We start from the raw sequence: 21,041 nt of genomic DNA, 5'->3' as shown, positions 1-21,041 counted from the left end.
TGCTTACGATTACGAGTTTTATCCCAAAGGGCCCAAATCAGAACCAGCCAAATGAAGAAACACACAGGACACGGTCTAGGAGCGTCCCCAGTGCAGGGCTTCTGTGTCCTCTCCCTGTGGATTCAGGTCACATCACTCTCCTAGCAACGCGATGTGTTCACCATTCGGGATCTGACCTGAGCTCCTCCTGTGCATAGAGTCTTTGCTGGGGTTGAAGGCCTCGTTAACTGACTCAGTGGCCACACGAGCGAACTCAGTGCCCAGCAGCCCTCTCCTCCGTGGAGGTCAAGCTGATACCGTGTAGCTCAAGGCCCCAGCCCTCTAATCCCACGGGCTGTGGTTCTGGCAAGGCCAGTGCCCATTCTGAGACAGACCACAGGCCCAGTGTGTGTCACCTCATTAGTAGAACTTCAGGTGTGGTCTGAGGGTCCCGCCAGAAACAACAGAGTCACTCTCATCACTGGGGACATTCCAAGAGTTTAGAAGTCCCCTCTTAGGAACTCGGGACAGAGACTGCACGAATTATTTTCGAACAGTGACTCATGACTCACTCTTTTCTTATTCCCATGTGTCTCTTGGAATTCTGGTATTTTTCATGGGAGAGGAAATGGAGAGAGAAATTGAAGAAGTCAGTAGACATCAGTTATCTTGAAGACGCGTAATCCCATGGAGAACGTGCCGGGCGGCCCAGGGCCCGGCTCTCCATGACCCTAATTTCATCACTTAGGCATTGCTGAGTGCCAAGAGCCAGCACCATCATTTTGAGTGCATTCTCTAGAGATTGTAGGCACATGGCATGCCTGGGTGGCTACTTGCCAGACTGCACAGGTAATAAGCAACCTGATTGCTCCAGGGGCTCTCAGGAAGGTAAAATAAACATGTGACCTGGGCAGGAAATTGCAGAGTCTCTGGTGAACTGGAGGAAGCATGTTCAGCTGAAAGGCTTTGAAAAAAAAATTTTTTTTTTAACGTTTTATTTATTTTTGAGAGAGACAGAGACAGTGTGAGCGGGGGAGGGGCAGGGAGAGAGGGAGTCACAGAATCCGAAGCAGGCTCCAGGCTCCGAGCTGTCAGCACAGAGCCCGATGCGGGGCTCGAACCCACGAACCCTGAGATCATGACCTGAGCCGAAGTTGGACGCTCAACCGACGGAGCCACCCAGGCGCCCCAACGTTTATTTATTTTTAAGAGACAGAGTGCGAGCAGGAGAGGGGCAGAGAGACAGGGAGATACAGAATCCGAAGCAGGCTCCAGGCTCCGAGCTGTCAGCACAGAGCCCGATGCAGGGCTCAAACCCACCAGTTGTGAGATCATGACCTGAGCCGAAGTCGGGCGCTTCACCGACTGAGCCACCCAGGCACCCCTAGCTGAAAGGCTTTTACAATGGAGAAAATAGTATAGAAGGGATAATGGGGAAAAGGAAAAAACGGTGTGCTATCCAAACAAAACATCCTAGAGTTGACAGGTTTCAGAGGTCTGGGTAGTTCTTACGGACTGCCACTTCTGGCCACTATTCCTGGTTGATCAATGCAACTTGTTGGTTAAAAGTAGACAAATGAACAAGCCAACGCATCCTTCAGAATGGGAGAAGATGCTTGCAAATGACATATCGGTTAAAGGGCTAGTATCCAAAGTCTAGAAAGAACTTACCAAACTCAACACCTGAAAAACAATCCGGTTAAGAAATGGGCCCAAGACATGAATAGACTTCTTTTCCAAAGAAGACGTCCAGATGGCTAACAGACACATGAAAAGATGCTCAACGTCATTCATCATCAGGGAAATCTATATCAAAACTGTGATGAGATACCACTTCACTTCTATCAAAATGGCTCAGATCAACACAAGAAACAACAGAGGTTGGCGAGGATGCAGAGAAAGGGGAACCCTCCTTACCCTGTTGGTGGGAATGCAAACTGGTGAAGCCACTTTGGAAAACAGTATGGAGGTTCCTCAAAAACTTAAAAATAGAACTACCCCATGACCCAGCAATTTCACTACTGGATATTTCCCCAGTGGATACAAAAATACTGATTCCGAGGGACACATGCACCCTGATGTTTATAGCAGCACTATCAATAATAGCCAAATTATGGAAAGAGCACAAATGTCCATCGACTGATGAGTGGATAAAGAAGGCATGGCGTATATATGCAATGGAATATTACTCAGCCATCAAAAAGAGTGAAATCTTGCAACATTGTGGAGGGAGCTAGAGTGTATTATGCTGAGCAAAATAAATCAATCGGAGAAAGACAAATACCGTATTATTTCACTCGTGTGTGGAATTTAAGAAGCAAAATAGATGAACATAGGGGGAAAACATAGACAAACCATAAAACAGACCCTTAATTATGGGGAACAAATTGAAGATTGATGGGGGGGAAGTGGGTGGGGGGTGGGATAAATGGGTGATGGGTATTAAGGGGGGCACTTGTTGGGATGAGCACTGGGTGTTGTATGGAAGTGATGAATCACTAAATTCTATTCCTGAGACAAATATTCCACTATATGTTAACTAACTGGAATTTAAATAAAAACTATAAGCAAACAAATTAATTTATAAAAGCCAGATAATCACTTTAATAAAATAGCTACCATCCATTTAGTACTGATTACTCTTTTTGGTGATTTCCAGATTTCCCTTTCTAATTTAATTCTCCTTAAAACCCTATTAGGTAGATATTGTATCTTTTTTACCGGTGACAAACTTGAGGCCCAGAGAGCAAGTATATTTGCTCAAACACTTTGCTCTCTGCACCCTTTTGCCCTCTTAAACATCATTGAGGATCCCAAAGAGCTTTCTTCCCCCTGGATTATATTTATTGATACTTCTACTCTTAGAAATCGAAACAGAAAATCTTAAAATATTTGCTTATTTGTTCTCTTAAGGCCATTTTTACTATTAATATAAATCATATGTATTAAAAATATATATTCCAGGGGTGCCTGGCTGGCTCAGTCGGTTGAGCGTTCGACTTCAGCTCAGGTCATGATCTCACAGTTTGTGGGTTCGAGACCAACATCGGGCCCTGTGCTAACAGCTCCGAACCTGGAGCCTGCTTCCAATCCTATGTCTCCCTCTCTCTCTGCCCCTCCCCCCTGCTCGTGCTCTGTCTCTGTCTCTCAAAAATAAATTTAAAAATGTTAAAAAAAAAATAACTATACATTCCATAAAAATAGTGATTTGAGTAGCATCGTTTGACACGTTTGCAAATCTCTTCAGCATCTGGCTGAACAGGAGACAGCAGGATTCTCCTGTCTGCTTCTGTGTTCAGTCTCTCGCGGTATTACACCTGTTGTCGTCCGTGGGAAACCCTGTTGTACAAGAGGATGGGGCTTGGGAAAGGCAAATAGCGTTATTGTTACTAAGGAGATAACGTTGCCTTCTGGTCCCCCTAATAGGGTCTTGGGGACTCGCGGAGACCAGGGACCACACTCTGAGAAGCGCCGTGCTCGGCCATCTCCCTGCCTCTTACATAACTTAGCATTTGGAGAGAACGTCTCTGATACCGTTGACTGGCTTCCAGCTCCAGATTCACCTGATCTGGAATGGGTTCCATATGGCAGATTGCAGAGCCTTTGCAGGGTTCCAGGCACTGAAGTTTCAGAGGAGCCGAAGTTGGCAAATGATTTTTAGAAGACTTAATTTTAAAATGTGTTATAACCGTATGTGAACTGCCCCTACATTCCTTCAGCACCCAGAAACAATGGAACACAGCACCTGGTTAATAAGGATCAAGTAGGAAATTACCAGATGCTGTGTTGTTTATAGTGTCCATCTAAGAGGCGTTTCGTGAACTATCAAAATGAACCGAGGGCTCAGTCTGGGATGCCAGCCTCAGGCACCACATATGTGCAGTAGGCTGTAACTGAGGCAGTCATAAATGGTTTAAAAAGGCATTTTTCTTAAAACTCCCGTTGGCTGAGTAGATAGTCTGGTTAGCAATAGGGAATCAGGGGCGCCTGGGGGGCTCAGTCGGTTAAGTGTCCGACTTCGGCTCCAGTCATGATCTCGCGGTTCGTGGGTTCGAGCCCCGGGTCGGGTTCTGTGCTGACAGCTCAGAGCCTGGAGCCTGCTTCGGATTCTGTGTCTCCCTTTCTCTCCGCTCTCTCCTGCTTGTGCTTTGTCCCTGTCTCCCTCTCTCTGTGCCCCTCCCCTGATGGCGCTCTGTCTCTTTCTCTCAAAAATGAATAAAAAGCATTAAAAATTAAAAAAAAAATAGGGAATCAGTGCTCTAAATTAGAGAAACAGCTTCCCAAATTGCACGCAACAGTATGGTTAGCCTTTCTTCCATTTTCTTCTCCTCCCAAACATCCTTATTCAAAGTGCACACACACACATACACACACCCCAGAATCAGAACCAGAGCTCACACCAACTTCCTCTCCCCTCTGACAAGACTTCCATGCTTTCAAAACCCAGGTTTGAGAACTGGTTCCTCTCAACTCTCCGTGGTCTTTCGTGCTTTGCCCTTTCAATGCCGTATTGCGTTGTTTAGGACGCACGGTATTCTTCATGTTCTTGCAAATAGAGTTATAGAAGACGTGGCCTGGAAAGCAGCCAAGATACAGTAGCATCATCATGTCAGAAAAAGACAAAGGTTTGGTTGATCGAGGAGGTGAGGCGTGGTGAGAATGTCTGCAGAAACTCAACCCACCTGACTCCTTCCTTAGTCACTGTCAGCGACTCTCCCCTGACTTTCACAGAGGGATCACCGACTGCTTTGTTCTCCGCTTGTAACCCTGCCTTTCTTTTTCTGAAGATGTGGGAGAAGGCCATCAAACTGAGCAAAGAGTTGGCTGAGACCTACGAGAGCAAAGTATTCGACTACGAGGGCCTTGGCAACCTGCTGGTGAGTCCCGGTCAGAATATATGAAGCCTCCAGAAGGAGTGTGAAAATCAGCATTCAGGCACATGTTTTAGAACATTTGAGAAAGTCGAGATAAACAGCCTCCTTTACCATGGAAAAGTAAACCGTGCTCAAAAGAAAAATGAAAAAAAGATGAGGTCCAAAAAACGTTCGTGTTATCTTCCAGATTATCTCTGATAAAGAGCTCGAGAGCCTTGCCTACAGACCTCTTGCCCTTGTCTGTGCCTTTTGTCTCTCTAAGGACCCTCCGTGTTCCTGACCCCTCTCCCCTCGCAGTTACTCTGCCTTCTGTGAACACGCCCCTATTTCAGATATTTTCTGACATCTTCTGTTCATCAAAATTACTTGTTCTGTGGCCCACATCCTCAGGGGCCTGCTGGTGGCACAGATCAGCTATTTAATATAGCAAAACAAAAATAACCCTCTAAATGTCCAGTGGTAGGCCAACACAGCATTCCATTTGATAATTGTCAGTAGAGGAATCACAAAAGGTCAGGCCACCCATCGTTAGGTAATAATACAGTTGACCCTTGAACAACGCGGGGTGGGGAGGTGAGGGGCGCCAACCCCCCCCACACAGCTGAAAAACCGCACATAACTTTTGATTCCCCCAAAACTGAACTACTAATAGCCTATTGCTGACCAGAAGCCTGCCTGATAACATAAACAGTTGATCGACACGTATTTTGTACGCGTATTCTATATTCTTACAATAAAGTAAGCTGGGGAAGGATATTAAGAAGATTGAAAGGAAGAGAAAATATTTCCAGTCCTACACTGTCTTTATCAAAAAAAAAAATCTGTCTGTAAGTGGACTCAAACATTTTAAACGCATACTGTTCAAGGGTCAAGTGTATTTTATCTGAGGGGATAGTTGTCAAGGTCAGTTGGAAAAGAGCTTGCCCGTGTGCTGTGCCAGTTCCTACTCTCACACACAAAAATCACTTACTCATTTCCTGAACTAAACCGAGCTGTTAGTGATGTAACGTGTTACCCTTCGAAGCAAACACTGTGATAGAAACCTTCACCTCGATAGAGTAGTAATGCAGTCATGGGACCATTGTGGGAGGGGCCGGGACATGCCTCAAAGACCCCAGGTCTGGCTACCTGTTTTGCTTTCTTTAAGTCTGACTCTCAGCCCTGGCCGGGAAACCTATTCCCGTGGGAAGGATTGAAATTAGGGCTGGTACCAGATCTTGAAAAACAGAACATCACCACCACCTTCTGGGCACTTGTGGCTGAACCAAGGACTTTAATCCAAACCACCTGTGAGAACCAGATTCCTGATCTTTCCTCACGGGTCTCTGTTTCAGTGCAGCCACCCTCCGTGAATCTCAGAAAGAGCTTTTGAACCTTTTAGGGGTCCTGAACCCCCTTCAGGAAACTGTCCATCACTAAACACTGCCCCCCTCCATAGAGGCATGCACACGTGTGCATCTTTCTGCATGCAGCTTCAGAGATTGCTAGACCCTCCAAGGCTCATTCACGGACCCACGTCCCAACCCTTCGATCCAAGAAAAGGATAACGTCTTGGCCCACAAGATATTTTCCAAAGACTTTTCATTTATCTGTTGATCCATGAGAAACAACAAAGCGAACAATACTCTGATCTTCCCCACCCCTCAGTGGTGCCCTTGTAACCTCCCTGTGGAATGCCTTGTTTTGTTTTCCAGAAAAAAAGAGCCTCGTTTTATGAGAACATCATTAAGGCAATGAGGCCTCAGCCGGAGTACTTTGCCGTTGGATACTATGGACAGGGCTTTCCTTCTTTCCTACGGGTAAGAATCCTCGGGGTGGTCCTCTAAGCCATTAAGCCATGCCATCTGAAGGAGGGAAGGTATTCAGCTCTGTTCCAGATGGGCCTAGTGTGTTAGCAGCTGGAGGCCCATGTTCTCACTGTGGGAGGTCGGGGAGGGAAACCACTTCCTGCGTGGCCGGCGTCCTCACCCCACGCCCCCAGCCTCTGGTATTCTGGCAGCTCGATTGTAAAATGACTTTTCCCAGGTGGAATGAAAAGGGGAAAAACAGAACCCTCCCCTCCACTGGTCTGCTGCTACAGATCAGGCTGGGGGAAAGTGTGGATTGATGTGTTTCCTTGTTTATTTTATTTCCAGCCAGAGCCAGTTTGAAAGCAAATATCCCAAGGACGGGACTGCGACAAGTTTCACAAAAATAAAAACAGGCGTTGTAATAGTGAAAAGGACCGTGTTTTTCCTTCCCCAAATTTTCTATAACGGGGTACTGATTCTAAACTCTAAAAAACAAACAAAATCGAATTTTTTCTGGCACAAACGGAAGCCTCTTTAGAGGTAGCCGTGTTTGGATGTATGATCCATTTTCCTTCCCCTAATTTAAGAAAATGGAGAAAGGAAGTACTCTGCATGCTGCATCATTCCCAAGGAGGAGGTAACTCATTCATTCATTCTGCAACGTCTGCTGAGTGCCTACTGTGTACCAGGCACATACTAGGCAGATTATAATCAGATATGGCCCTTACTCTCATGGCGTTTACAGCCTAATGGGTATAATGTTAATTGAATAATCGTGCAAACAAATGGAAATTGAAACTGACCAAAACGGGTATCCTGTGCTGTAAGCGTTGGTTAACCAGGGAGTATTTACTGAAATATTCACCCAAGTAAAATAAAAACTTATGTTCACATGAAAAAAAAATTCACATGATTGTTTATAGCACCATTATTTATAATCACCAAAGACTGGATGCAACTCAGGTGTCCCTTAGTTGATGAGGGGATTAAAAAAAATGTCAAAGAGCCATGCAATGGAATATTACTCAGTAATTAAGAGGAATAAAGTACTGGGGCGTCTGGGTGGCTCAGTCGCTTAAGCATCCAACTCTTGATTTTGGCTCAGGTCATGATCTCAAGGTTTCGTGAGTTCGAGCCCAAGCCAGGCTTTGCACTGGCAGCATGGAGACTGCTTGGGATTCTCTCTCTCCCCACCTGTCTCTCTGCCCCTCCCCGACTTGTGCTGCCTCTGTCTGTCCCAAGATGAATAAATGAACTTAAAAAACATTTTTTTAAAGGAATGAAGTTCTGATACATACAAGCATGTGGGTGAATCCCGGTGCATTGTGCTAATAAGTAAAAGAACTGAGAGCATAAGGTCTACGTACTCTCTGATTTTCTTTCTTTTTCTTTAATGTTTATTTTTTATTTTGAAAGAGAGAGCACATAAGTGGAGGACGGGCAGAGAGACAGGGAGAGAGAGAATATGAGCAGGTTCCACACTGTCAGCAGAGCCTGATGCGGGGCCCAATCTCACCAATCGTGAGATCATGACCTAAGCCAAAACCAAGAGTCGGACGCTTAATGGACTGAGCCACCCAGGCGCCCGTCTCTGATTTTCTTTATATGGCATCTGTTACGCTTAACGTGGAGATGGAAAACAGATGAGCCGTCATCTGGTAGCTGTTGGGGAGGGTTGGGCTTCACAAGTATCAGGAAATTTTGAGTGGTAGTGAAACTGTTCTGTATCTTGATTGTGGTCATGGTTATGTTTGCCAAAACTGGCAGAATTTTACGGCAAACAGGGTAGATTTTACTCTATGCGAATCATGCCTGCGTTTTGTTAAGAGTCGAGAAAGACTTCCTGGGAAATTGCTGTTCCGACTGCAGTGTAAGCTTGGTGTTATGGAGATCAGGGTGATAGGAAGAAACATTCCAGGCAGAGGAAGTGGCAGGTGAGGGCATGGCTGTGCCTGGGAATGAAAGACCAGCACGGTGGTCACAGAGAGAGTGAGGTGAGCAGGGAGTTGAGGCACAAAGTGTGGGGAGATCACACCGGGCAGGGCCGTGGGGTTGCCCCAGCTGTTTTGTCAGCATCCCAAGAGCAGGAGGGAGCCATTGTGGATTCTAGGTGTTGGCAAGGTCATCGTCTGGCTGGTGTGGGCAGTGGTCGGATGTGTATAGATAAGCCACTGGAAACTGTCGCAGATTTTGAGAGAAGGGATGTCGGGATGGCCTGGGGAAGTAGCTGTAGGAAAAATGGAGGGATTTCGTACTTGGTGATTATTGTTGGGCCATGTGCGTGAGGAAGGAAGGGAGTAGGTCTCTGGCCTGTGTACTAGAGGGGCTGTGGAGCCATCCACTAAGATAGCAGTAAAGGAAAAGGATAGAGTCAATCCGTTCATTGAATAAATATTTATTGAACTCTTACTTTGTGCCTTGTTATATTATAGGCATGGGGGCACGGTCCAGAGCAACCCAAATCCTTGAAATAATGGAGCTTATATACTAGCTTGGAAACACACACAAAATGTAAGTGAGACATTTAGTATGTCAGACGGCCTAGAACAATGCCTCACGCCGTGTAGACGCTCCATAAGTATCAAGGAGAAGACGTCAGGGAAGGTGAATAGAGAGGCAGGTGATGGGGGTGGAGCTACAATTTTAAATGGAGTGAATAGGAAGGGTGTCAGTAAGGAAATGACACTTGAGCAAAAACCTGAAAGAAGAGAGGGAATAAGGCAGGTAACCGTCAAGAGATGAGATGGGGTACCAGGCAGTGAGGACAGCAGGTTCGGAAGCCTTGAGCCTGGAAGCACATGACCAAGAGGACAAGTAGAGAATGGGGGCAGATGGCTCTGGTACCGGATCGCAGAGGGCCTGTCCCATCTTTATACGTTCTTTGTGAAAGTCTGGTTTCGGCCATACTCCGTGTGAGGGAAATTTGGAACATCCGAAAGATGCAAGTCAACAATCTGATGCATGGATCCAGAACTCAACGGCAAGTTCCCGGCTGGAGATAGAGTTGGTGGGTTATTTGCACCTGGATGAGGTAGCGTAGGGAAAGAGAAGGGGGCACCAAGGGGAGAGGGTCTAGGGAGGAGCCTCGCAGTAGGTTCTAGTTTTAAATCGGCCCTCAGTCTCGGCACTCGAGTCCTGGTAAGGCAGTGGTACCTGCCATACTTGTGTGTGACTGCTGTGTGACGTAACGGACGTGGGTCGGTGGGCCAGCCAAAAGACTAGACTTTCCAGTTGAGACATCGGGGTCCAGATCATCGGCTGGGTGACTCTGTGAGGTCGGCCAAATCCTATGACCTCCGCCTTTTCTGATGTGTAAATTGGGGAAATACTGCCCACTCCACAAGGCCGTTTTCAGAAGGACATAAATAGCACATGGGAGTGCTTTACACGCCGTCAAGTGGTTTGTGGATGCTCCGTGTTATCAAAGGTGCTGGAAAATATAAATGCCTCCTCAGTGATCTAACCTACGTGCCCTTCTGGCTTCCGGACTATTTCCCCAAACTCAGACTATCTGAAATTGTGTTGTCCGCTTCCCCCCAAGCCCAGCCCGGTCCCCTTCGTCCCCGTTTTCTGTCAGCGGCACATGTTCTTCCTGCTCCCGGGCCAGGCATCCCCGAATCCTCCTTGATTCTCCCCATCTGCTGGCCCTTCACCAAACACCGGAGTCAAACACCAGATCTCGTAGCTTCTCCTTCTCCCACTCAGTCCTGCCTAGGATTCCTGCAGCTGAACGTGCACTCCACTGCTCAGACGAGCCTGTCCAGACTGCTTCTGTCATCCTGTCACTCCCTCCTTGCAGAACCTCCAGTACGTTCCCTGGGCCTTCGGAACTTGTGCCTGCCTTTCACTGGTCTGGCTCATCCACGCTTATTTCTTCTACCCCGGTTCCATCCTGTCTGCCCCGTGGCCTTATCCTTCTGTTCACTTACCGTGCCTGTTTTGGTCGTCCAGCCCTTCTGTTTTCCTCTCCTTACCCTATCTGTCCACCTGGGCCCGGTCAATCTCAACGTCGTCCCTGAAGCCCTCCCTTGCAATCCGTTCTGGTCCGTGCTGACCTTGTGCTTGTCTGCCCCCGTTCACCTTTGTTGCCCACGTCCCACACTTAGTGCCACCCTGTGCTCAGCTTCCTTGCCTGCCGCCGCTTTGCCTGAACGATGGCATTTCACGAGGCAGGAATTAGTCACACAAATCTGTCCCGGCTTGGAAAAACCTTCATCATCCCCTCCCAAAGATCTGGCAATTTCGACTGCCATCAGCATTTATCCTACAAGATACATTGCCCTCAAGTTACTTGTATCCACTGTCATATTTACTTGTTTTCTGTTTCTGCCGGAAGCTGAGTTTTGTGAGAGTGGGGGCATCATCATATCCCTCGTGTCTTAGCGTGTCCACTGTGTTTGTCCAATGCGTGTTGGTTATGTGAATGGGCAAGGAAATTCTAAAAGCGATTTTCCCGGACAGTATGGGCCCCAGTTTTAGTTAAAAATGGCTCATGTTGGGGCGCCTGGGTGGCGCAGTCGGTTAAGCGTCCGACTTCAGCCAGGTCACGATCTCGCGGTCCGGGAGTTCGAGCCCCGCGTCAGGCTCTGGGCTGATGGCTCGGAGCCTGGAGCCTGTTTCCGACTCTGTGTCTCCCTCTCTCTCTGCCCCTCCCCCGTTCAGGCTCTGTCTCTCTCTGTCCCAAAAATAAATAAACGTTGAAAAAAAAAAAAATTAAAAAAAAAATGGCTCATGTCTGGGCTGCCAATGCTAAGTACTCATCTGTGTTGAGCAGGCGAGCAGAAACCTTCAAACCGTGGCTGCGTTAGAACTTAACTTGGGCGACATCAGCCGTGCATCAGATTACTCCTAAGCCTGAGACTTAGGAAACTTCTTTCTTAAAAAAAAAAAAAAAAAAAAAGCCCAATTTTATTAATTTTGCTAAACAGAAGAAGAATGTAGGTTAGAATGGAGAGAACAGTATTTAGTGCGGTTATTTTCCTTGAGACGTTGACATTGCCCTCCACGGTGGTTTTCGGGAGAATCTAGGGACTGCTCTAAAGCATTCCTGTTCTTCCCAAGTGAAAGTTTGTTGTGTTGACTCTCTACATGCATTCCCGTCCTGTATGTCAGTGCCACTCCAAGCGCTGGTCCACAGACCGTTACTGGATCTTGATGGGAGGAGGGATTGCCTGGGAAGAAATCGCTGCCCTTCCTTCCTTCATTGAGAATGTCTTGCTATGGGGAAAAAAAAAAAAATCCGCTAAATTCAACACTGTGCCCGGTGACATCACAGATCCATATCAGGGCACAAGCCCCTCATTGCCTTGTGGCTGAGTGCAGAGCACTCCTCTGGTCTGTGGTCGTTGGGCCACACTGCGAGAAGCACTGCGGAAGCAGCTTTATGCCCTTGACCTTAATGCCCAAATCACCGGTGAGCTCTTGCCCTTGCCGGATAGGATGGTTGGTGCAGGGCGCGCAGTGAGTATTCAGTGAGAACTTGATGGCGCTTTGGCTGGGAGGGCACGGCTTCCTCAGCACCGGGCTCTCCAGGGCTCCTTCACGCTTCATATTTAACTACCCGCCTTGCTGTCTCTGACCTGCAGAACAAAATCTTTATCTATCGGGGGAAGGAATACGAGAGGCGAGAAGACTTCAGCCTGAGGTTGCTGACGCAGTTCCCCAATGCCGAGAAGATGACCAGCACCACGCCCCCGGGAGAGGAAATCAAGTCGTCCCCAAAACAGTGTATCCTTGCCTTGGGGAGGCCCGGCCCGGCCCGGCCACAGAAGCTAAGGGTTCGGTCCCCTGACCACTCGTTTAACCATTCTGACTCAGCCTCCCATTCTGTGTCAAAGCTTTGGGGCCCTAATGTCCTTAGCTCATGGTTATGAAGTAGAGGAGAGAGATGGTAAGCAGATCTTGAATAGGAAAGGATGTTTTAGAGCCAAATGGAGAGCTTGAGGACAGAGCGTTCCTGCTCAGAATCCTGGATCCTGGATAAAGACGCCTGGCTCTTCTTTTGTAACATGCAATGACTTATTGAAAAATTAATTACATGCTTTCTTTTTTTTTTAGATGTTTTTATTTGTTTTTGAGAGAGAGAGAGAGAGACAGAGTGTAACTGGGGGAGGGGCAGAGAGAGGAAGACACAGAATCCGAAGCAGGCTCCAGGCTCTGAGCTGTCAGCACAGAGCCCGACACAGGACTTGAACCCACGACCCACGAGGAGCCACCCAGGCACCCCTATTACATGCTTTCTTATACATAAGTAAATAAGCGAGCTCCATGACAAAATTAGTTTTGAAGCCTTTTCATGTGTTTTGTACTAAAATAAAGATGTTCTAAAATTGAACAGTATTCAGAATAAAGAGAGGTAGGTAAGACAGAGCCGGTGTGGCATGGTAGATAAAAAAAACAGTCTCTGGAGCCTCAGTGCCTGGGTTCGAGTCTCAGCTCTATCATGTACTATGTCTCTTAAGGGCAAGTTCCTTAATGTTCTATGCTCCTTAGTTTTCCCATCTATAAAATGGGGATGGTGTTCATTCTTTCTCATGGAATTTTTGTAAAGGTGGAGCAAATATATGTCAAAGATTAGTAACAATGCCTGGTATTAATACAAATTCAATAGATATTGCCTATTATCATAGGTACCGGTGTAGAAAGATTCACGATAATAACAGACCAATAGACAGACATTTAAGAGAACAGCGACCCGTTAACACACAGTAGGTGCTTGGAAAAAGACTAGTCTTTGAGGATAAATCCTTGTTTGGGTTATGAGGGTTCAGAAAACCACCGAGCTGCCTCTGTGGTGTGGGAATGAAAAGAGGTCTTCCAAGAACTGAATTCCTGTCGCTTGGCCCCCGGCCCTTCCTGCGTATTCACTAGACCTTGTCGAAACTTCTTCGTTCCTCCAGGTCTTGCTTTCTCATATACGAGGTGTGAGTCTGTTTTCCCTAAATACCTAGTAGCGCTTCTGTGAGGATCCAAATAGAAAGGAGATCATTAAAATGCTCTGTCAGCTAGACTGGTGTGAGGCCCAGCCCGGTGGTGCTCAGATTTTCTCATGCGTGAGGATCGCCACGGAGAGATTCTCACTCAGCAGTTGTGAATTGTTTTTTCTTTTGTTTGTTTTTTTTTTTTTACTGCTTATTTATCTTGGAGAGAGAGAGCGTGCGTGTGTAAGTGGGGGACCGTGAATCCGAAGCCAGGCTCTGCTGCACTGACGGTGGTGAGCCCAATGTAGGGCTTGAACTCACGAGCTAGGAGATCATGACCCGAGTCAAAGTTGGATACTCAATGCCCGGAGCCACTCAGGCGCCCCTCAGCAGCTGTGAATTCTTATTTTTTATTTTTTTTTTTAATTAACGTTTATTTATTTTTGAGACAGAGAGAGACAGAGCATGAACGGGGGAGGGGCAGAGAGAGAGGGAGACACAGAATCAGAAGCAGGCTCCAGGCTCTGAGCCGTCAACCCAGAGCCTGACGCGGGGCTTGAACTCACGGACCGCAAGATCGTGACCTGAGCTGAAGTCGGACGCTTAACCGACTGAGCCACCCAGGCGCCCCAGCAGCTGTGAATTCTAATTCTGTATTCTGAGTACGTGTCCTGGTGCCAGGGTCTAGAGACTTCACCCAGAAATCCTGGAAGTCACTGGCCTGTCCGGACGCATGGCCTGAAACTCCAGTTTAAATGCTGCAGATTTTGAAACAGTAGATCTGCACTGGCAAGGGCCAGAAATAAAAGGTTATTACTAATTCAGACTATCAAGTCAGAGATTCAGGTCTCACCCCCGAGCTGGCTTGGAAGCCTGACTTTACCATTTACCAGTTACGTGCTCTGGCTCATCTCGGAGCCTCAGATTCCTCATCTGTAAAAGATTTATCACATCCACCTGTTAGTTGTGTTTTATTAGAGGTAACGTATGGAAAGCCTACTTCAGGGGCGCCTGGGCGGCTCAGTCACTTAAGTCCTACTCTTGATTTCAGTTCAGGTCATGATCTTGTGGTTTGTGAGACTGAGCCCTGCGTCAGGCCCTGCACTGACAGCATGGAGCCTGCTTGGGATTCTGTCTTCCTGTCCCTCTCTGCCTCTCCCCCTTTCCCCCTCCCTCATAAGGAAGGGAGGGAGGGAGGGAGGGAGGAAGGAAGGAAGGAAGGAAGGAAAAAAAAAAAGGAAAGACAGAAAATCTACATCAGTCCCCAGCTATGGCCCTCAATAAACAAGTGCTATCCAAAGATCCCAGAAATTCCTATTGCACAGGCTCTGGAGTCTGGCTGTTTCAGAGGCATGCTTGTCGAAAAGAAATTATTTAAAACTGCGTCTAATCCCCCCCGCCCCGATATTTCATTGATGCCTATTTTCCTATGGCAAGGTTGTTTTGCCAGGTGTCTGACCAAAAAATGTCCTAGGATTGTGGCTTAATCAGGCATTTTGGTAATACATAAGGAAACCCTGTTTTCCGTGCGGTCCTGGCATTCAGTGAAAAAGAATAATTAATGCAGGTACCATGTCCCATCTGTAAAGCCGGCGGGGGGGTTGGGGGGGGGGGGGACAAGCAGTCCTTTCTGCCTGTGACAGCTTCATGGCCCAGCCCTTTTCCTTAATGAGCTCGTCAGACATGCAGTGTTTCACCGTAAAGCCAGTGATGAGCCTGCCTCCCAGCTACAAGGACAAACCAGTTCCAGAGCAGATCTTAAAGTAAGGAGGGGCTCTTTTGGTTTGTTTTTAGAAGCATTTTTTTTCTCTGACACACTTGATCTAGAAGTACCTCAACACCAAAGCCTTGAGCTCATTACAGTTTGGAAAACCTTCTGTTGTCTTAAACCTCTGGAGCTGCTCTAACAGGATACCACAGACTGGGTGGCTTATAAACAACAGACATTCATTGCTCACAGTTCTGGAGGCTGGGGAGTCCAAGGTCAAGGCTCCAGCAGATTTGGTGTCTGGTGAGGACCTGCTTCCTGGTTCATAGACATCGACTTCTTGCTGTGTCCTCACGTGGCAGAAAGGGTGATGGATCTCTCGGGTCTCTTACAAGGGCGCTAATCCCATTCAAGAGGGTAGAACATAAGCACTTACCACGGAGGCTACTTCCTAATACCATCACGTTGTGGGGGGGTGTTAGGATTTCAACATATGCACTTGGGGGGAACCCAAGTGTTCAGACCACAGCAACTCTTTATTTTCAGTATAAAATATGAGCTTGGTAACTCGAAGGGATTTGGGGCAGGTGGGGTGGGGGTTGGGGTTTTTTTAGGCAGAGGGAGATCAGGAATTTCACTGTTAGGTTTTGGATCTCCTGGATCTCAATTCCACCCGGAAGCACTCACTTAGGAGTGGCTGACCTCACCTTGCCTGGTGGGTTCCCCAGTGACCACAGGTCCCGGTCTTTTTCCTCAGAAGCTAAAATATTAGAAGGATTGCTAGAACTGTGATAAAACTATTACAAATGCGATCACAAACGTGGATATAAGTACATACGCCTTGTTAAATGGCGAGCTGTGGAATGGATCCGTAAATAAGAAAATTAAGATGTGCAATAAAATGTGCACCCCCTCCCGCCTTCCTTGTGAAGACTGTGTCTGTTTTGAGATCGCTTAGGGGGTAAGACTCGGTCTGTGGAAGACGCGGCCCAGGGCTTATTTGACGTTTGCTCAAGGAGCGCTTGTTCTAAGAGAAACTCCAGCGTTGTGGCGATGTCTCTCTCTCCCCAGCTACTACAGAGCCAATGAAGTACAACAATTCCAGTATTCCCGGCCATTCCGGAAAGGAGAAAAGGATCCAGATAATGAATTTGCTGTGAGTCCACCCGCTTTGCCCTCTAAAACAAGGGCAAGCTGCCATCCGAATGGAGGCTTTCCACCTGCCCGACACAGACAGCAGAAACGATGGCGGCACGAGGGGTAGAGGTTCTACGTGCTTACTGCATAGACAGCAGGCCAGCTCAGTGGAAAGCTCTAGACTGGCACCCATCCAAAAAAAGGGGCTCTACTGTGAGGCTCCGATGTTGCGTTGAGTATGATTGGAGCAAGTCACGCCTCTTTGGACCTCACATTTCCCCTCTAGAACGTGAGAGGGCCCAAGTAGATGATCCTTTGCAGCTTTAAACATTTTGATGCCCATTCACTAAGGAAGCATTTGAGAACAGAATCTCACTGAACTCAACCCTGGCCATTTTGGCCTGGGAACTGACCCTTCCTATTGTCTTTCCTTCCACCAGACCATGTGGATCGAAAGGACCACGTATACGACTGCGTATACCTTTCCTGGCATCCTCAAGTGGTTTGAAGTCAAACAGATTTCAACGGTGAGTCACTTGGAATTGGAATTCAGAAAATTCTTTTGTGTCTCCAAATATAATAAGGGCCTTTGTTAAGTGCCCCTCCGGTTCTCACGAGGCTGGCCAGCCTCCTCTGGCCAACTTTGTTTTCCAAAAGAGAAATAAAAGGCATGCTTGTGTAATAGAACTCCTCTGTAAAACTGATGTTACAAACCAACCCTAAAGGTTACTCACAGTGAATGACTCTTTTATGACCAAATGAGTCTTGTCTCCTCATAATCCCACCAAGCGCCCCAAACCATTTTCAGAACGTCTCCTTGGAGTTTCCTGCCAATCAGATTCTTCTCTCCCAAAACATTTCCTCTTCTTTCATTCGTGGCTGATCACATCTACCAGTCCCCGCACGCTCTCCCTTCTCCAGCACTCCCAAAGCTGACCCTTTTACCTTAATATTTATTAAATCTGTTTGTTTGTTTGTTTGTTTTCCAGCTCTCCTAATGTACCCTGTTTTAGTCCCTCATTCATCTCTGGTGGATGCCACGGAAAAAGCCCCCTCATTGGCCCCCTGCTTGGGCCTTCACAGGCTTGTTTTCCACACTGTCTCAGGGTGTGAGTTTCCATAGTGGAAAGCTGAGCGTATCATTCTCATGCTCAAAACCTTGCCATGGCTCCCCAGTGCCTAGAGCATAAAGCCCCTGCTCCTTAGGACACACATGCAGAATCTTTGTGACTCGGTTCTGCCACCTCATCTCTTCAGGAATCTTCTGGAACGAAACTGCTCATTCCGTGCTATTTCAACCCTCCTTGATGATGCAGCGTTTTCTCTGCCCAAAGTGCTCCTTCTCAACCTAACTAACTCCCACTGAAATTCAGTTAGGTACCTGCTTCGCCAGGAAGCCATCTCTGAAACTCCCAGTTGGGATTAGATGCCCTTTCTCTGTGCCCCGTTGCAACCCGGGTTTCTTTCTTTACATTTTTTTTTAACATTTATTTATTATTGAGAGACAGAGCATGAGCACGGGAGGGGCAGAGAGAGAGGAAGACACAGACTCTGAAGCAGGCTCCAGGCTCCGAGCTGTCGGCACAGAGCCCGACGCGGGGCTCGAACTCACAAACCACAAGATCATGACCTGAGCCAAAGTCAGATGCTTAACCGACTGAGCCACCCAGGCGCCCCAACCCGGGTTTATTTCTAACAAGTTACTACCGTGCTTACATGTCTTGAGACGCCACTAAAACCGTGGGCTCCTCCCCGCCATGAATTCTGTCTTAATCACTTTTGTAACTGTAGAGCATAGCCCGGTACTTGGCATGAAATACACTTTGCGGAAATGTATCCTGAACAAATCTGAACGGAAATCCGATGTCTTCCATGCCACTAGTAATAATATCACTATCCCTCAAGTGTGAATATGATTTTTGGACAGAGACTTTGGAATCAGGCTGTGGTAGGAGGTCATTTGTCTGGCAGTGGCTAAAATGAAAAACGCGGGTTTTCTTGAAACCTGGCTTTGAACACTTGCCCACAGGAATTGCTTGAACCTATATTGAATCTTATTTCATTTTCGTCCCAGATTCAGCTTGGATACTCTTTTTTAATTTTAATGTTTATTTTGAGACAGAAAGAGCACGTGTGAGCAGGAGGGGCAAGAGGGAGGGAGAGAGAGAGAACCCCAAGTGGGCTTTGCACGATTAGCATGGAGCCCGGGGGCGGGGCTCGATCTCACAAACCATGAGATCGTGACCTGAGCCAAAATCAAGAATCAGACGCTTAACGGAGCCACCCAGGTGACCCCAGCTTGGATATTCTAATACATCCCGTTATTTCTGGCTGCTTCTGACCACAGAACCCATACTAAGGTGACTTAGGTATGGTTTGAATGTGTGGCTTCCAAAACTTATCTTTGCTTGTGGCAGAAACATCGAGCCCCTTGCCAGTGAACTTTTGGGACGTTGCAGAAGTATCTTGGACCAGATATCCTGCTACTCTCTTGTCACTTATCTTCTCAGAAATACCTGAGGAAGCTTTGCCTAAAAAGCCATCATTATTACATCTACTGTTTTTTTCCTCCAAATTTCTGGTAGACCTTTTGCCCTGAGAAATGATCACTACTATAGCTCTAATGTTTAGGTCATCCTTGTACTTTCTAAGGACATTTTAAGTAGTTTACTTCACAACTTAGCAAGACCATTTCAAGTTAAGTGTGGGATCCAAATAGACATAACCTTGACAAGCACAACTTTACTGTTTTATAGCCTGGTGAGAATTTTAAACCTTTTAAAAGGAACACTTAGGGGGCGCCTGGGTGACTCAGTGAGTTAAGCATCTGTCTCTTGATTCCGGCTCAAGACATGACCTCACAGTTCGTGAGTTCGAGTCCCACATCAGGCTCTGCCCTGAGCACACGGAGCCTGCTTGGGTTTCTCTCTCCCTCTCTCTCTGTCCCCAGCCTCTCAAAATAAATAAATAAATACTTTTAAAAATAAAATGAGAGGAACACTTAGGATTTTTTCAAAACTTGCTGTGAATTCACAAAATGCCCTTTTACTCCCTTGTCCACTATCGCAGGAGGAAATCAGTCCCCTGGAGAATGCCATAGAAACCATGGAACTCACCAATGAGAAGATCAGCAACTGTGTTCAACAACACGCCTGGGACCGGACCCTCTCTGTGCATCCTCTCTCCATGCTGCTCAGTGGCATCGTAGACCCGGCTGTCATGGGGGGATACTCCAACTATGAAAAGGTGGGCTGGGCCCTGGAATCCCCACTGAATCCCATGTCATTCCGTGCCTCTCGCCCTGTGGCCCTGTGAGGCTGGTGCATTAGTTTCTTACGACTTGGCTGAGAGAGTTTTCACTGTGCCTTCTTTACGAATGAGCAAATGAAATTAATGAAAAGCTGATCCCTGACCTCACACCTCCTAGAGATCCTCAGCAGCTCAGGCAGGGTTGGGCCACTGCCTGATACAGAGTCACTGACAGATCAATCTAATATACCATCTCTGGTTGATTTACCTGTTGTTCCCTCTCCCTTTCTCCACCGAGAAGTAGAAAGCTTACAGGCGGCCCCAGAGGTAAAGATGCTCTAGAACTGAAGAAGCACCCGTGGGAAAGGCAGAACTGTGCTCTCTCTAAAATTGGCTTTTAGGGGCACCTGGGTGGCTCAGTCGGTTAAGCGTCCGACTTCGGCTCAGGTCATGATCTCACAGCTCATGGGTTGGAGCCCTGCTTCAGGAACTGTGCTGACAGCTCAGACCCTGGAGCCTGCTTTGGATTCTGTGTCTCCCTCTCTGCCTCTCCCCCACCCACCCTCTGTCTCTGTCTCTGTCTCTCTCTCTAAAATAAACATTAAAAAAAATTGTGTTTAACGGAGTTAATGTAGCCAACATGTAAAAAAACATGCAATTAATGGAGGCAAGATTTTTAATTATTCACTATGTGTCCAGTGGCTAAGTAATTTTGGAGTCCTCTTGCTGAATATAAACAAACATTTGGCTACTACACTCCTGTGGAGTAGCCCGGAGAGTGAGTGGAAAGAAAAGGAGATGAACGGGAAGGGCGAGTGGTTATTAGGTGGGCTGATTCTGTTATTTCCATTTATACACAATGTCCTGAGAAGACCAGGGGCTTTAGAATCAGTCACTCCTGTGACCCAATCCCGGCTTCCCATTGGCCACCATGTGCTCTCGGGTGAGATACGTCACCTCTTTGAGCCCCAACCTTCGTACCTCTTTGAGCCCCAAGCTTCGTACCTACCCCAAGCAAATGAGGAAAATGCCTACCACACAGAAGCGGCTGGACGCTTATCTTGTATGTAAGGAACATCGCAGAACACTAGCCTTATAGTTGAGGCTTGATCGGTGTTGACTTCTTCCTCTCGCCTGTCTGCCTGGAGACAAAGGTGATCTGAACGGGCAGTGCTCTGCGGCTGTTGCTATAACAATCTTCTTTTTTCTCTTTTCCCTTCAACCTTTCAGCCTTCAGAATCACTACACTCAGCAGTTGGGAAAGACCCAACACCAGAGATCAGTTCTTGTTTGCCCGTGCTTAGTGTTGAGAATAACCTCCAGTGTTATCATGGAATTCAATACAAAACTAGGATCCAGAATATAATCCTTTTTTTTTATATGT

General features: G+C 47.1%; 1 protein-coding gene across 4 annotated transcripts in view; it reads left to right on the top strand.

Annotated features, from left to right (window-relative positions):
• DOCK5 (dedicator of cytokinesis 5) overlaps window positions 1-21,041 on the top strand; it is a 220,094-nt gene that overhangs the window by 181,771 nt on the left and 17,282 nt on the right. For 3 of the 4 annotated variants that reach the window (XM_047855615.1, XM_047855618.1, XM_047855616.1), the window contains exons 39-45: window positions 4,767-4,856; window positions 6,548-6,652; window positions 12,229-12,370; window positions 15,245-15,326; window positions 16,343-16,427; window positions 16,849-16,935; window positions 19,478-19,654. In XM_047855615.1, the coding sequence (XP_047711571.1) occupies window positions 4,767-4,856; window positions 6,548-6,652; window positions 12,229-12,370; window positions 15,245-15,326; window positions 16,343-16,427; window positions 16,849-16,935; window positions 19,478-19,654 (768 nt within the window). Of the gene's footprint in view, window positions 1-4,766; window positions 4,857-6,547; window positions 6,653-6,988; window positions 7,679-12,228; window positions 12,371-15,244; window positions 15,327-16,342; window positions 16,428-16,848; window positions 16,936-19,477; window positions 19,655-21,041 lie in introns of those variants that run through there. The other variant, XM_047855619.1, reaches the window with a different exon arrangement.

This window comes from Prionailurus viverrinus, chromosome B1 (assembly GCF_022837055.1).
Source record: "Prionailurus viverrinus isolate Anna chromosome B1, UM_Priviv_1.0, whole genome shotgun sequence".
Taxonomy (NCBI): domain Eukaryota; kingdom Metazoa; phylum Chordata; class Mammalia; order Carnivora; family Felidae; genus Prionailurus; species Prionailurus viverrinus.
Note: the sequence above shows the minus strand (reverse complement) of the source record. Positions and strands in the feature narration are given on the sequence as shown.